Raw genomic sequence first — 19,161 nt, 5'->3', positions numbered from 1 at the left:
ATGCTGCTTATTGATAAGACCAGTAACAACCTGACCTGTGCTATATGTGTGTTTGTCTGGCTCTATACAATGATGCTGCTTATTGATAAGACCAGTAACAACCTGACCTGTGCTATATGTGTGTTTGTCTGGCTCTATACAATGATGCAGCTTATTTATAAGACCAGTAACAGCCTGACCTGTGCTATATGTGTGTTTGTCTGACTCTATACAATGATGCTGCTTATTGATAAGACCAGTAACAACCTGACCTATGCTATATGTGTGTTTGTCTGGCTCTATACAATGATGCAGCTTATTGATAAGACCAGTAACAGCCTGACCTATGCTATATATGTGTTTGTCTGGCTCTATACAATAATGCAACTGATAAGACCAGTAACAACCTGACCTGTGTTATATGTGTGTTTGTCTGGCTCTATACAATGATGCTGCTTATTGATAAGACCAGTAACAACCTGACCTGTGCTATATGTGTGTTTGTCTGGCTCTATACAATGATGCAGCTTATTTATAAGACCAGTAACAGCCTGACCTGTGCTATATGTGTGTTTGTCTGACTCTATACAATGATGCTGCTTATTGATAAGACCAGTAACAACCTGACCTATGCTATATGTGTGTTTGTCTGGCTCTATGCAATGATGCTGCTTACTGATAAGACCAGTAACAGCCTGACCTGTGCTATATGTGTGTTTGTCTGGCTCTATACAGTGATGCAGCTTATTGATAAAACCAGTAACAGCCTGACCTGTGCTATATGTGTGTTTGTCTGGCTCTATACAATGATGCAGCTTATTGATAAGACCAGTAACAACCTGACCTGTGCTATATATGTGTTTGTCTGACTCTATACAATGATGCAGCTTATTGATAAGACCAGTAACAACCTGACCTGTGCTATATGTGTGTTTGTCTGGCTCTATACAATGATGCAGCTTATTGATAAGACCAGTAACATCCTGACCTGTGCTATATGTGTGTTTGTCTGGCTCTATACAATGATGCAGTTTATTGATAAGACCAGTAACATCCTGACCTGTGCTATATGTGTGTTTGTCTGGCTCTATATAATGATGCAGCTTATTGATAAGACCAGTAACAGCCTGACCTGTGTTATATGTGTATTTGTCTGGCTCTATACAATGATGCAGCTTATTGATAAGACCAGTAACAACCTGACCTGTGCTATATGTGTGTTTGTCTGGCTCTATACAATGATGCAGCTTATTGATAAGACCAGTAACAACCTGACCTGTGCTATATGTGTGTTTGTCTGACTCTATACAATGATGCAGCTTATTGATAAGGCCAGTAACAGCCTGACCTGTGCTATATGTGTGTTTGTCTGACTCTATACAATGATGCAGTTTATTGATAAGACCAGTAACATCCTGACCTGTGCTATATGTGTGTTTGTCTGACTCTATACAATGATGCAGTTTATTGATAAGACCAGTAACAACCTGACCTATGCTATATATGTGTTTGTCTGGCTCTATACAATGATGCAGTTTATTGATAAGGCCAGTAACAACCTGACCTGTGCTATATGTGTGTTTGTCTGACTCTATACAATGATGCAGTTTATTGATAAGACCAGTAACATCCTGACCTGTGCTATATGTGTGTTTGTCTGACTCTATACAATGATGCAGTTTATTGATAAGACCAGTAACAGCCTGACCTATGCTATATGTGTGTTTGTCTGGCTCTATACAATGATGCAACTGATAAGACCAGTAACAGCCTGACCTGTGCTATATGTGTGTTTGTCTGGCTCTATACAATGATGCAGCTTATTGATAGGACCAGTAACAGCCTGACCTATGCTATATGTGTGTTTGTCTGGCTCTATACAATGATGCAACTGATAAGACCAGTAACAGCCTGACCTGTGCTATATGTGTGTTTGTCTGACTCTATACAATGATGCAACTGATAAGACCAGTAACAGACTGACCTGTGCTATATGTGTGTTTGTCTGGCTCTATACAATGATGCAACTGATAAGACCAGTAACAGCCTGACCTATGCTATATATGTGTTTGTCTGGCTCTATACAATGATGCAACTGATAAGACCAGTAACAGACTGACCTGTGCTATATGTGTGTTTGTCTGACTCTATACAATGATGCAACTGATAAGACCAGTAACAGCCTGACCTGTGCTATATGTGTGCTGAAGTTAAGCTTAATGCTATATAAATACTCTATTTTGTGTTTATTTACCTGTTAGATTATCCTGTGAGTGAGGCTCTTTAAGTGACACAGTTAATCAGTTTGTCACTTAAACCTGATACAATGTAGCTGCCTGTCCCCAACAAGTGGCTAAAAGTGACCTGAGGCATTTAAAATCTTATGTCCCTCCCCCACTGAAAGTAGAAAAATTGGTTTGTCTGGTTCTCCCATGCCTTCCTCATACTTGGTCTTCCATGGCACACCTTGTCAGTGACAATAGGTTTGTGAGAAACCTTGTGTCCCAGCAGCTCAGAGTGCTTCAGATCCCAGCAGATCAGAGTGCTTCAGATCCCAGCAGATCAGAGTGCTTCAGATCCCAGCAGATCAGAGTGCTTCAGATCCCAGCAGAAGGGTTATCAGTCTGCACTCAGCATAATGGGCATAGGGAAAATCATCTTCAGAATGTAAGTGTCACTGCTTGTGTGTGAGAGACAGACCACACTCATTCTAGACTTATGATATTGACTATGGAGATTTATATCCAAACTGCACGGAACCGGAAATGGTTTGGGTTTTGGTAATAATTTTAATTTTGGAATATTTGCATCCATAAATTGGGACAGTTTGGAGAAGGGATGGGACCAAGTGTAAACAACAATATCTTCTGTCATTTAGGCAATATTTACATGTCATAGTACAGCTTATTCATGCAAGCTAAAAGCAGTCATATATCATCTTAATACTTTTGTACACATAGTACCCTCAGAGAGATAGTACACGACTATAATCTGAAAGTAATTGTTCTTTTTGTTCAATAAATATAGGTGAGCATTTGAATTTTAGACCATAAAAACTAAACCAAAGATGCAGGCAGAATGGATTTATAAAAAATAAATAAATTGGAATTTAGAATAATTTTGGATTTGGGGATTTGTACAGGTTAATATATGTGCTGTCTTGTCAATTTAACTAAAGCCAAGCGTACTTGTGTCATGTGTATCTAATTATGGGCTAGATTACAAGTGGTGCGCTATCCATATAATGATATATTTATATAGGTATAAATATATAATTGTACAAAAATCTGTCTGATATATATTTAAATATCTTTTTACGAATAAATAAAACATATTCTGCTATATGCAGAACACTTGATTATGAAATATACAATATTATCTTTTTATGTTGCTCTTTTAAATATCCGTAATCGCGTTTGCGTGACTTGTGGGTGTTCGATCCCCCCCCCCACACACACACACAGTTTTTCGGCTCCATTGAAGTCTAGGGGGGAATGCAATTTTGCTGTGCCACTTCTCAAAGAATATTTGTTACTGCGACTTTGCAAACGTGAGAGCACAAACATTTTGCTTTTAACTCAAAATACGAGTGCAATCAAGCCCTATACTGGGTGTAAACAATAAACATGTACTCAGTATGCTCTCTGCAAATAACATTCGCCTAGATTACGAGTTTTGCGCTAAACAGTGTGCGAAACTAACGCAGAAAAAGTTGCGTTATTTCCCTCTCCATAGCGCTGCCTCCATAGCGAGTTACTTAAAAGCCTCCTTGTGCGAGCAATATGGTGGCGTTAAGCTCCATACCATACAAAAGTGCACGCTTTCCCCCTCAGACATCAATGGGGAGAGAGTGTTAGAAAAAAACTAATACCCGAAGTGCGGAATGAAAAATCACCATAACACAACCCCGTTAGATGTCTATGGGGAAAAAAAGTTACCTTTAAACCTAACACCCTAACATAAACCCCTAGTCTAAACACCCCTAATCCGCCCCTCCCGACATCGCCAACACTAAATAAATAAAGTTATTGACCCCTTATCCGCCGCTCTCGACATCGCTGCCACTAATAAAAGCTATTAACCCCTAATCTGCCGCTCCCTGAGATCGCCGCCACAAAATAAAATGATTAACCCCTCCGGCCCCCACATCGCCGCTACTAAATAAACCTATTAACCCCCAAACCTCCGGCCCCCTCAGATCGCCGCCACTAAATAAACCTATTAACCCCTAAACCTTCGGGCCCCCCACATTGCCGGCACTTAATAAACCTATTAACCCCTAAACCACCATCCCCCCTCATCGCAAAACACTAAATTAAACTATTAACCCCTAAACCTAAAATTAAAAAAATATTACAATATAACTATCTTAAAATAAATAAAAACTTACCTGTGAAATAAAAAAAATCCTAAATTTTAACTATAAATTAACCTAACATAACTATTCTTATAAAATTACAAAAAATAATAAACACTAAATTCCGAAAAATATAAAACACAAAAAAATAATAAACTAAATTATAAATAAATGAGAGCTACTGAAATCCTATTGTCTGTTCAAATCAGCCAATAGGATTTCAGTAGCTCTAATCCAATTGGCTGTTTTGAACAGCCAATAGTATTTCAGAAGCTTTCATCCTATTGGCTGATTTGAATTTGAAGAATCAAATCAGCCAATACGAATGCAAGGTACACCATTTGAAACGGCTACCTTGCATTCAACTTCAGTGTACGGTGGTGACCGTATGAAGAGGATGCTCTGCGCAGGGTGGCTTCCCGGATAGCTCTCCTCCACGCCGCCGGGGTGAAGATAGAAAACATCCTCGAGATGAAGGTGTTGCCGCCTGGATGAAGACTTCTTGACGCCTGGATGAAGATGGATGTCCGGACTTCAGGAACCCTGAGTAGATTTTATGGGATTAGTGTTAGATTTTTTAAAAACATTTTTGGGTGGATTTTTTTTTAGATTAGGGATGGGCACTTGTAATGCCCTTTTAAGGGCAGTGTAAAAGAGCTGAATGCCCTTTTAAGGGCAATGCCCATACAAATGCCCATTTAGGGGCAATGGGTAGTTTAGGATTTTTTAGAGTTAGGTTTTTTTTTTATTTTGGGGGGTTGGTTGGGTGGTGGATTTTACGGTTGGGGGACTTTGTATATTTTTACAGATAAAATAGCTGTTTAATTTAGGGCAATGCGCTACAAAAGGCCCCTTTAAGGGCTGTTGGTAGTTTATTGTAGGCTGGGGGGTTATTTTGGGAGGGCTTTTTATTTTTATAGAGCTATTAGATTAGGTGTAATTGTTTTTATTTTTGATAATTTTGTTAATTATTTTTTGTAAGCTTAGTGTTTTTTATTTTTCATACTTTAGTCTTTATTATTTTTTGTAATATTAGATTTTTTTTCGTAGTGTTAGTTTTTTTTTAAATTTGTAATTTAGGTTTTTAATTAGTAGTTTTATTTTATTTTATTAGAATAGTTATGTTAGGTTAATTTATAGTTTAAACTTAGGTTGTTTTTTTCACAGGTAAATTGTTATTTATTTTAAGATAGTTATATTGTAATTTTAATTTAAAGTTAAGGGTATTAGGTTTAGGGGTTAATAGTTTTATTTTGTGTTTTGCGATGTGGGGGGCAGCGATCTAAGGGTTAATAGGTTTAGTTTAGTAGTTACGATGTTGGTGGCTGTAGGTTTAGGGGTTAATAACTTTTACTAGTGTCAGCGATGTCGGGGAGCTGTGGTTTAGGGGTTAATATATTTAAATAGTGTTAGCGATGTGAGTGGGCAGCAGATTAGGGGTTAATAACTTTATTTAATAGTTGCGATGTGTGTTGGCGTCAGACTAGGGGTTAATAGGTTTAATATAGTATTTGTGATGCGGTATGGGTGTTAGTGTACTTTTTTTAACAGTTTATTATGAGTTTTGTGAAACATTTTTGTTTTGCAAAATCCATAACTACTGCTCTTAGATTGCGGTATGGATCGTGTCAATATAGAGCATAATGCAAGCATTTTAGCCTGAACGCACAACCTGTAATACCAGCACAATGATAATTCCACACAAAAACGTCATTTTTTAAGTGCTGAATGGACGTTGCATTACAGGCTAAAATGCTGGCGGTATAGCTGTACCGAGACAACTCGTAATATGCGTTTCTGGCCATTCCAGTGTAATGGCCATTTTTTCAGTGTTAAAAGCTGTACCGCACTGTAACGCAAAACTCGTAATCTAGGTGATTGACTTTTAGTGACTTACTGCTGCCAATATGGCCTCAGAAAAGGATATAAGACTGATACATGCTATTTACAGATTGCTGTCAGTGTACCCTGTAAGCTTTATAACAAATGTACAAGGTATTGCTCATCAGTTATAGTATGTCATGATGTGTAACAATCATACACTGTATATTATAGGTTTTCTTAAAGGGACATCAAAGACAATCTTTTTCTTTCAGGATTCAGATATAGCATATTTTTTTAAACAACTTTCTAATTTACTTCTAATAATTCATTATCTTTATATCCTTTGCTGAAGTAAAGCAATGCACTACTGAGCTAACTGAACACATCTAGGCAGCCAGTCATAAGAGACAAATGTGTGCAGGCACCAATCACCAGCTAGCCCCCAATAGTGTAGGATATGTGGATATTCTTTTTTTACAAAAGATACCAAGAAAAGAAAGCGCATTTGATAATATAAGTGTCTTAAAATGACCCGCTCTATCTGAATCATGCAAGTTTACTCATGACTTTCCTATCTCTTTAATCTCAGAAACCAAATGTAATGGGTATGATGTCATTCAATGTGATGTAATCAGGATGTATTGTAAGGGGGAAATAGAGAATAAGTCGTCTTGGTTAGTGGATGTCTGTGATCACTAAAAGGGCTCTTTAGTCTCTCTATATGTGACACGACCTCAGTAACAATATAATTTACCAGTTGTGGGTCAGTGTGATATATGTGACACGACCTCAGTAACAATATAATTTACCAGTTGTGGGTCAGTATGTGATATATGTGACACAGCCTCAGTAACAATACAATTTGCCAGTTGTGGGTCAGTATGTGATATATGTGACACGACCTCAGTAACAATATAATTCGCCAGTTGTGGGTCAGTGAGATATATGTGACACAACCTCAGTAACAATACAATTTGCCAGTTGTGTGTCAGTGTGATATATGTGACACAACCTCAGTAACAATACAATTTGCCAGTTGTGTGTCAGTGTGATATATGTGACACAACCTCAGTAACAATGCAATTTGCCAGTTGTGGGTCAGTGTGATATATGTGACACAACCTCAGTAACAATGCAATTTGCCAGTTGTGGGTCAGTGAGATATATGTGACACAACCTAAGTAACAATGCAATTTGCCAGTTGTGGGTCAGTGTGATATATGTGACACAACCTCAGTAACAATGCAATTTGCCAGTTGTGGGTCAGTGTGATATATGTGACAGAGCCTCAGTAACAATACAATTTACCAGTTGTGGGTCAGTGTGATATATGTGACACGACCTCAGTAACAATATAATATGCCAGTTGTGGGTCAGTGTGATATATGTGACAGAGCCTCAGTAACAATACAATTTACCAGTTGTGGGTCAGTGTGATATATGTGACACAACCTCAGTAACAATACAATTTGCCAGTTGTGGGTCAGTGTGATATATGTGACACAACCTCAGTAACAATACAATTTACCAGTTGTGGGTCAGTATGTTATATATGTGACATAACCTCAGTAACAATACAATTTGCCAGTTGTGGGTCAGTATGTGATATATGTGACACAACCTCAGTAACAATACAATTTACCAGTTGTGGGTCAGTGTGATATATGTGACACAACCTCAGTAACAATACAATTTGCCAGTTGTGGGTCAGTGTGATATATGTGACACAACCTCAGTAACAATACAATTTACCAGTTGTGGATCAGTATGTGATATATGTGACACAACCTCAGTAACAATGCAATTTGCCAGTTGTGGGTCAGTGTGATATATGTGACACAGCCTCAGTAACAATACAATTTGTCAGTTGTGGGTCAGTATGTTATATATGTGACACAACCTCAGTAACAATACAATTTGCCAGTTGTGGGTCAGTGTGATATATGTGACACAACCTCAGTAACAATGCAATTTACCAGTTGTGGGTCAGTATGTGATATATGTGACACAACCTCAGTAACAATGCAATTTGCCAGTTGTGGGTCAGTGTGATATATGTGACACAACCTCAGTAACAATACAATTTGCCACTTGTGGGTCAGTATGTTATATATGTGACACAACCTCAGTAACAATACAATTTGCCAGTTGTGGGTCAGTGTGATATATGTGACACAACCTTAGTAACCATACAATTTGCAACTTGTGGGTCAGTATGTGATATATGTGACACAACCTCAGTAACAATACAATTTGCCAGTTGTGGGTCAGTATGTGACATATGTGACACAACCTCAGTAACAATACAATTTACCAGTTGTGGGTCAGTATGTGATATATGTGACACAACCTCAGTAACAATACAATTTACCAGTTGTGGGTCAGTATGTGATATACATGACACAACCTCAGTAACAATGCAATTTGCCAGTTGTGGGTCAGTGTGATATATGTGACACAACCTCAGTAACAATACAATTTGCCAGTTGTGGGTCAGTGTGATATATGTGACACAACCTCAGTAACAATACAATTTGCAACTTGTGGGTCAGTATGTGATATATATGACACAACCTCAGTAACAATACAATTTGCCAGTTGTGGGTCAGTATGTGACATATGTGACACAACCTCAGTAACAATACAATTTACCAGTTGTGGGTCAGTATGTGATATATGTGACACAACCTCAGTAACAATACAATTTACCAGTTGTGGGTCAGTATGTGATATATGTGACACAACCTCAGTAACAATGCAATTTGCCAGTTGTGGGTCAGTGTGATATATGTGACACAACCTTAGTAACCATACAATTTGCAACTTGTGGGTCAGTATGTGATATATATGATACAACCTCAGTAACAATACAATTTGCCAGTTGTGGGTCAGTGTGATATATATGACACAACCTCAGTAACAATACAATTTGCCACTTGTGGGTCAGTATGTGATATATGTGACACAACCTCAGTAACAATACAATTTACCAGTTGTGGGTCAGTATGTGATATATGTGACACAACCTCAGTAACAATGCAATTTGCCAGTTGTGGGTCAGTGTGATATATGTGACACAACCTCAGTAACAATACAATTTGCCAGTTGTGGGTCAGTGTGATATATGTGACACAACCTCAGTAACAATACAATTTGCAACTTGTGGGTCAGTATGTGACATATATGACACAACCTCAGTAACAATACAATTTGCCAGTTGTGGGTCAGTATGTGATATATGTGACACAACCTCAGTAACAATGCAATTCGCCAGTTGTGGGTCAGTGTGTTATATGTGACACAACCTCAGTAACAATATAATTTGCCAGTTGTTAGTCAGTATGATATATGTGACACAGCCTAAGTAACAATACAATTTGCCAGTTGTGGGTCAGTGTGATATATATGACACAACCTCAGTAACAATGCAATTTGCCAGTTGTGGGTCAGTGTGATATATGTGACACAACCTCAGTAACAATACTATTTGCCAGTTGTGGGTCAGTGTGATATATATGACACAACCTCAGTAACAATGCAATTTGCCAGTTGTGGGTCAGTGTGATATATGTGACACAACCTCAGTAACAATACTATTTGCCAGTTGTGGGTCAGTGTGATATATGTGACACAACCTCAGAAACAATACAATTTGCCACTTGTGGGTCAGTATATGATATATGTGACACAGCCTCAGTAACAATACAATTTGCCAGTTGTGGGTCAGTATGTGATATATGTGACACAACCTCAGTAACAATACAATTCGCCAGTTGTGGGTCAGTGTGATATATGTGACACAACCTCAGTAACAATATAATTTGCCAGTTGTTAGTCAGTGTGATATATGTGACCGAACCTAAGTAACAATACAATTTGCCAGTTGTGGGTCAGTGTGATATATGTGACACAACCTCAGTAACAATACAATTCCCCAGTTGTGGGTCAGTGTGATATATGTGACACAACCTCATTAACAATACAATTTGCCACTTGTGGGTCAGTATGTGATATATATGACACAACCTCAGTAACAATACAATTTGCCAGTTGTGAGGCAGTATGTGATATATGTGACACAACCTCAGTAACAATGCAAATTGCCAGTTGTGGGTCAGTATGTGATATATGTGACACAACCTCAGTAACAATACAATTCGCCAGTTGTGGGTCAGTGTGATATATGTGACACAACCTCAGTAACAATATAATTTGCCAGTTGTTAGTCAGTGTGATATATGTGACACAGCCTAAGTAACAATACAATTTGCCAGTTGTGGGTCAGTGTGATATATGTGACACAACCTCAGTAACAATACAATTTGCCACTTGTGGATCAGAATGTTATATATATGACACAACCTCAGTAACAATACAATTTGCCAGTTGTGAGTCAGTATGTGATATATGTGACACAACCTCAGTAACAATGCAATTTGCCAGTTGTGGGTCAGTGTGATATATGTGACACAACCTCAGTAACAATACAATTTGCCAGTTGTGGGTCAGTGTGATATATGTGACACAACCTCAGTAACAATACAATTTGCCACTTGTGGGTCAGTATGTGATATATGTGACACAACCTCAGTAACAATACAATTTGCCAGTTGTGGGTCAGTGTGATATATGTGACACAACCTTAGTAACCATACAATTTGCAACTTGTGGGTCAGTATGTGATATATATGATACGACCTCAGTAACAATACAATTTGCCAGTTGTGGGTCAGTATGTGACATATGTGACACAACCTCAGTAACAATACAATTTACCAGTTGTGGGTCAGTATGTGATATATGTGACACAACCTCAGTAACAATACAATTTACCAGTTGTGGGTCAGTATGTGATATACGTGACACAACCTCAGTAACAATGCAATTTGCCAGTTGTGGGTCAGTGTGATATATGTGACACAACCTCAGTAACAATACAATTTGCAACTTGTGGGTCAGTATGTGATATATATGACACAACCTCAGTAACAATACAATTTGCCAGTTGTGGGTCAGTATGTGACATATGTGACACAACCTCAGTAACAATACAATTTACCAGTTGTGGGTCAGTATGTGATATATGTGACACAACCTCAGTAACAATACAATTTACCAGTTGTGGGTCAGTATGTGATATATGTGACACAACCTCAGTAACAATGCAATTTGCCAGTTGTGGGTCAGTGTGATATATGTGACACAACCTTAGTAACCATACAATTTGCAACTTGTGGGTCAGTATGTGATATATATGATACAACCTCAGTAACAATACAATTTGCCAGTTGTGGGTCAGTATGTGACATATGTGACACAACCTCAGTAACAATACAATTTACCAGTTGTGGGTCAGTATGTGATATATGTGACACAACCTCAGTAACAATGCAATTTGTCAGTTGTGGGTCAGTGTGATATATGTGACACAACCTCAGTAACAATACAATTTGCCAGTTGTGGGTCAGTGTGATATATGTGACACAACCTCAGTAACAATGCAATTTGCCAGTTGTGGGTCAGTGTGATATATGTGACACAACCTTAGTAACCATACAATTTGCAACTTGTGGGTCAGTATGTGATATATATGATACAACCTCAGTAACAATACAATTTGCCAGTTGTGGGTCAGTATGTGACATATGTGACACAACCTCAGTAACAATACAATTTACCAGTTGTGGGTCAGTATGTGATATATGTGACACAACCTCAGTAACAATGCAATTTGCCAGTTGTGGGTCAGTGTGATATATGTGACACAACCTCAGTAACAATACAATTTGCCAGTTGTGGGTCAGTGTGATATATGTGACACAACCTCAGTAACAATGCAATTTGCCAGTTGTGGGTCAGTGTGATATATGTGACACAACCTTAGTAACCATACAATTTGCCACTTGTGGGTCAGTATGTGATATATATGATACAACCTCAGTAACAATACAATTTGCCAGTTGTGGGTCAGTGTGATATATATGACACAACCTCAGTAACAATACAATTTGCCACTTGTGGGTCAGTATGTGATATATGTGACACAACCTCAGTAACAATACAATTTACCAGTTGTGGGTCAGTATGTGATATATGTGACACAACCTCAGTAACAATGCAATTTGCCAGTTGTGGGTCAGTGTGATATATGTGACACAACCTCAATAACAATACAATTTGCCAGTTGTGGGTCAGTGTGATATATGTGACACAACCTCAGTAACAATACAATTTGCAACTTGTGGGTCAGTATGTGACATATATGACACAACCTCAGTAACAATACAATTTGCAACTTGTGGGTCAGTATGTGACATATATGACACAACCTCAGTAACAATGCAATTCGCCAGTTGTGGGTCAGTGTGTTATATGTGACACAACCTCAGTAACAATATAATTTGCCAGTTGTTAGTCAGTATGATATATGTGACACAGCCTAAGTAACAATACAATTTGCCAGTTGTGGGTCAGTGTGATATATGTGACACAACCTCAGTAACAATACAATTTGCCAGTTGTGGGTCAGTGTGATATATGTGACACAACCTCAGTAACAATACAATTTGCCACTTGTGGGTCAGTATATGATATATGTGACACAGCCTCAGTAACAATACAATTTGCCAGTTGTGGGTCAGTATGTGATATATGTGACACAACCTCAGTAACAATACAATTCGCCAGTTGTGGGTCAGTGTGATATATGTGACACAACCTCAGTAACAATACAATTTGCCACTTGTGGGTCAGTATATGATATATGTGACACAGCCTCAGTAACAATACAATTTGCCAGTTGTGGGTCAGTATGTGATATATGTGACACAACCTCAGTAACAATACAATTTGCCAGTTGTGGGTCAGTATGTGATATATGTGACACAACCTCAGTAACAATACAATTTGCCAGTTGTGGGTCAGTATGTGATATATGTGACACAACCTCAGTAACAATGCAATTTGCCAGTTGTGGGTCAGTGTGATATATGTGACACAACCTCAGTAACAATACAATTTGCCAGTTGTGGGTCAGTGTGATATATGTGACACAACCTCAGTAACAATACAATTTGCCACTTGTGGGTCAGTATATGATATATGTGACACAGCCTCAGTAACAATACAATTTGCCAGTTGTGGGTCAGTATGTGATATATGTGACACAACCTCAGTAACAATACAATTCGCCAGTTGTGGGTCAGTGTGATATATGTGACACAACCTCAGTAACAATATAATTTGCCAGTTGTTAGTCAGTGTGATATATGTGACCGAACCTAAGTAACAATACAATTTGCCAGTTGTGGGTCAGTGTGATATATGTGACACAACCTCAGTAACAATACAATTCCCCAGTTGTGGGTCAGTGTGATATATGTGACACAACCTCATTAACAATACAATTTGCCACTTGTGGGTCAGTATGTGATATATATGACACAACCTCAGTAACAATACAATTTGCCAGTTGTGAGTCAGTATGTGATATATGTGACACAACCTCAGTAACAATGCAAATTGCCAGTTGTGGGTCAGTATGTGATATATGTGACACAACCTCAGTAACAATACAATTCGCCAGTTGTGGGTCAGTGTGATATATGTGACACAACCTCAGTAACAATATAATTTGCCAGTTGTTAGTCAGTGTGATATATGTGACACAGCCTAAGTAACAATACAATTTGCCAGTTGTGGGTCAGTGTGATATATGTGACACAACCTCAGTAACAATACAATTTGCCACTTGTGGATCAGTATGTGATATATATGACACAACCTCAGTAACAATACAATTTGCCAGTTGTGAGTCAGTATGTGATATATGTGACACAACCTCAGTAACAATGCATTTTGCCAGTTTTGGGTCAGTGTGATATATGTGACACAACCTCAGTAACAATACAATTTGCCAGTTGTGGGTCAGTGTGATATATGTGACACAACCTCAGTAACAATACAATTTGCCACTTGTGGGTCAGTATGTGATATATGTGACACAACCTCAGTAACAATACAATTTGCCAGTTGTGGGTCAGTGTGATATATGTGACACAACCTTAGTAACAATACAATGTGCAACTTGTGGGTCAGTATGTGATATATATGATACGACCTCAGTAACAATACAATTTGCCAGTTGTGGGTCAGTATGTGACATATGTGACACAACCTCAGTAACAATACAATTTACCAGTTGTGGGTCAGTATGTGACATATGTGACACAACCTCAGTAACAATACAATTTACCAGTTGTGGGTCAGTATGTGATATATGTGACACAACCTCAGTAACAATGCAATTTGCCAGTTGTGGGTCAGTGTGATATATGTGACACAACCTTAGTAACCATACAATTTGCAACTTGTGGGTCAGTATGTGATATATATGATACAACCTCAGTAACAATACAATTTGCCAGTTGTGGGTCAGTATCTGACATATGTGACACAACCTCAGTAACAATACAATTTACCAGTTGTGGGTCAGTATGTGATATATGTGACACAACCTCAGTAACAATGCAATTTGCCAGTTGTGGGTCAGTGTGATATATGTGACACAACCTCAGTAACAATAAAATTTGCCAGTTGTGGGTCAGTGTGATATATGTGACACAACCTCAGTAACAATGCAATTTGCCAGTTGTGGGTCAGTGTGATATATGTGACACAACCTTAGTAACCATACAATTTGCAACTTGTGGGTCAGTATGTGATATATATGATACAACCTCAGTAACAATACAATTTGCCAGTTGTGGGTCAGTATGTGACATATGTGACACAACCTCAGTAACAATACAATTTACCAGTTGTGGGTCAGTATGTGATATATGTGACACAACCTCAGTAACAATGCAATTTGCCAGTTGTGGGTCAGTGTGATATATGTGACACAACCTCAGTAACAATACAATTTGCCAGTTGTGGGTCAGTGTGATATATGTGACACAACCTCAGTAACAATACAATTTGCAACTTGTGGGTCAGTATGTGACATATATGACACAACCTCAGTAACAATACAATTTGCCAGTTGTGGGTCAGTATGTGATATATGTGACACAACCTCAGTAACAATGCAATTCGCCAGTTGTGGGTCAGTGTGTTATATGTGACACAACCTCAGTAACAATATAATTTGCCAGTTGTTAGTCAGTATGATATATGTGACACAGCCTAAGTAACAATACAATTTGCCAGTTGTGGGTCAGTGTGATATATATGACACAACCTCAGTAACAATGCAATTTGCCAGTTGTGGGTCAGTGTGATATATGTGACACAACCTCAGTAACAATACTATTTGCCAGTTGTGGGTCAGTGTGATATATATGACACAACCTCAGTAACAATGCAATTTGCCAGTTGTGGGTCAGTGTGATATATGTGACACAACCTCAGTAACAATACTATTTGCCAGTTGTGGGTCAGTGTGATATATGTGACACAACCTCAGAAACAATACAATTTGCCACTTGTGGGTCAGTATATGATATATGTGACACAGCCTCAGTAACAATACAATTTGCCAGTTGTGGGTCAGTATGTGATATATGTGACACAACCTCAGTAACAATACAATTCGCCAGTTGTGGGTCAGTGTGATATATGTGACACAACCTCAGTAACAATATAATTTGCCAGTTGTTAGTCAGTGTGATATATGTGACCGAACCTAAGTAACAATACAATTTGCCAGTTGTGGGTCAGTGTGATATATGTGACACAACCTCAGTAACAATACAATTCCCCAGTTGTGGGTCAGTGTGATATATGTGACACAACCTCATTAACAATACAATTTGCCACTTGTGGGTCAGTATGTGATATATATGACACAACCTCAGTAACAATACAATTTGCCAGTTGTGAGGCAGTATGTGATATATGTGACACAACCTCAGTAACAATGCAAATTGCCAGTTGTGGGTCAGTATGTGATATATGTGACACAACCTCAGTAACAATACAATTCGCCAGTTGTGGGTCAGTGTGATATATGTGACACAACCTCAGTAACAATATAATTTGCCAGTTGTTAGTCAGTGTGATATATGTGACACAGCCTAAGTAACAATACAATTTGCCAGTTGTGGGTCAGTGTGATATATGTGACACAACCTCAGTAACAATACAATTTGCCACTTGTGGATCAGAATGTTATATATATGACACAACCTCAGTAACAATACAATTTGCCAGTTGTGAGTCAGTATGTGATATATGTGACACAACCTCAGTAACAATGCAATTTGCCAGTTGTGGGTCAGTGTGATATATGTGACACAACCTCAGTAACAATACAATTTGCCAGTTGTGGGTCAGTGTGATATATGTGACACAACCTCAGTAACAATACAATTTGCCACTTGTGGGTCAGTATGTGATATATGTGACACAACCTCAGTAACAATACAATTTGCCAGTTGTGGGTCAGTGTGATATATGTGACACAACCTTAGTAACCATACAATTTGCAACTTGTGGGTCAGTATGTGATATATATGATACGACCTCAGTAACAATACAATTTGCCAGTTGTGGGTCAGTATGTGACATATGTGACACAACCTCAGTAACAATACAATTTACCAGTTGTGGGTCAGTATGTGATATATGTGACACAACCTCAGTAACAATACAATTTACCAGTTGTGGGTCAGTATGTGATATACGTGACACAACCTCAGTAACAATGCAATTTGCCAGTTGTGGGTCAGTGTGATATATGTGACACAACCTCAGTAACAATACAATTTGCAACTTGTGGGTCAGTATGTGATATATATGACACAACCTCAGTAACAATACAATTTGCCAGTTGTGGGTCAGTATGTGACATATGTGACACAACCTCAGTAACAATACAATTTACCAGTTGTGGGTCAGTATGTGATATATGTGACACAACCTCAGTAACAATACAATTTACCAGTTGTGGGTCAGTATGTGATATATGTGACACAACCTCAGTAACAATGCAATTTGCCAGTTGTGGGTCAGTGTGATATATGTGACACAACCTTAGTAACCATACAATTTGCAACTTGTGGGTCAGTATGTGATATATATGATACAACCTCAGTAACAATACAATTTGCCAGTTGTGGGTCAGTATGTGACATATGTGACACAACCTCAGTAACAATACAATTTACCAGTTGTGGGTCAGTATGTGATATATGTGACACAACCTCAGTAACAATGCAATTTGTCAGTTGTGGGTCAGTGTGATATATGTGACACAACCTCAGTAACAATACAATTTGCCAGTTGTGGGTCAGTGTGATATATGTGACACAACCTCAGTAACAATGCAATTTGCCAGTTGTGGGTCAGTGTGATATATGTGACACAACCTTAGTAACCATACAATTTGCAACTTGTGGGTCAGTATGTGATATATATGATACAACCTCAGTAACAATACAATTTGCCAGTTGTGGGTCAGTATGTGACATATGTGACACAACCTCAGTAACAATACAATTTACCAGTTGTGGGTCAGTATGTGATATATGTGACACAACCTCAGTAACAATGCAATTTGCCAGTTGTGGGTCAGTGTGATATATGTGACACAACCTCAGTAACAATACAATTTGCCAGTTGTGGGTCAGTGTGATATATGTGACACAACCTCAGTAACAATGCAATTTGCCAGTTGTGGGTCAGTGTGATATATGTGACACAACCTTAGTAACCATACAATTTGCCACTTGTGGGTCAGTATGTGATATATATGATACAACCTCAGTAACAATACAATTTGCCAGTTGTGGGTCAGTGTGATATATATGACACAACCTCAGTAACAATACAATTTGCCACTTGTGGGTCAGTATGTGATATATGTGACACAACCTCAGTAACAATACAATTTACCAGTTGTGGGTCAGTATGTGATATATGTGACACAACCTCAGTAACAATGCAATTTGCCAGTTGTGGGTCAGTGTGATATATGTGACACAACCTCAATAACAATACAATTTGCCAGTTGTGGGTCAGTGTGATATATGTGACACAACCTCAGTAACAATACAATTTGCAACTTGTGGGTCAGTATGTGACATATATGACACAACCTCAGTAACAATACAATTTGCAACTTGTGGGTCAGTATGTGACATATATGACACAACCTCAGTAACAATGCAATTCGCCAGTTGTGGGTCAGTGTGTTATATGTGACACAACCTCAGTAACAATATAATTTGCCAGTTGTTAGTCAGTATGATATATGTGACACAGCCTAAGTAACAATACAATTTGCCAGTTGTGGGTCAGTGTGATATATGTGACACAACCTCAGTAACAATACAATTTGCCAGTTGTGGGTCAGTGTGATATATGTGACACAACCTCAGTAACAATACAATTTGCCACTTGTGGGTCAGTATATGATATATGTGACACAGCCTCAGTAACAATACAATTTGCCAGTTGTGGGTCAGTATGTGATATATGTGACACAACCTCAGTAACAATACAATTCGCCAGTTGTGGGTCAGTGTGATATATGTGACACAACCTCAGTAACAATACAATTTGCCACTTGTGGGTCAGTATATGATATATGTGACACAGCCTCAGTAACAATACAATTTGCCAGTTGTGGGTCAGTATGTGATATATGTGACACAACCTCAGTAACAATACAATTTGCCAGTTGTGGGTCAGTATGTGATATATGTGACACAACCTCAGTAACAATACAATTTGCCAGTTGTGGGTCAGTATGTGATATATGTGACACAACCTCAGTAACAATGCAATTTGCCAGTTGTGGGTCAGTGTGATATATGTGACACAACCTCAGTAACAATACAATTTGCCAGTTGTGGGTCAGTGTGATATATGTGACACAACCTCAGTAACAATACAATTTGCCACTTGTGGGTCAGTATATGATATATGTGACACAGCCTCAGTAACAATACAATTTGCCAGTTGTGGGTCAGTATGTGATATATGTGACACAACCTCAG

The 19,161-nt window shown here is 38.4% G+C and overlaps 1 protein-coding gene across 1 annotated transcript in view; it reads left to right on the top strand.

The window, feature by feature from the left end:
* The first annotated feature begins 2,446 nt into the window (after nt 1–2,446).
* LOC128652811 (V-set domain-containing T-cell activation inhibitor 1-like) overlaps nt 2,447–19,161 on the top strand; it is a 178,335-nt gene continuing 161,620 nt past the window's right edge. Inside the window, exon 1 of the mRNA XM_053705762.1 lies at nt 2,447–2,646. Within this exon, the coding sequence (XP_053561737.1) occupies nt 2,618–2,646 (29 nt within the window). The 5' untranslated portion in view covers nt 2,447–2,617. The remainder of the gene's footprint in view (nt 2,647–19,161) is intronic.

The sequence above is a fragment of the Bombina bombina genome, chromosome 3, assembly GCF_027579735.1.
Source record: "Bombina bombina isolate aBomBom1 chromosome 3, aBomBom1.pri, whole genome shotgun sequence".
NCBI classification, from domain to species: domain Eukaryota; kingdom Metazoa; phylum Chordata; class Amphibia; order Anura; family Bombinatoridae; genus Bombina; species Bombina bombina.
This window is presented reverse-complemented; position numbering and strand designations above follow the sequence as displayed.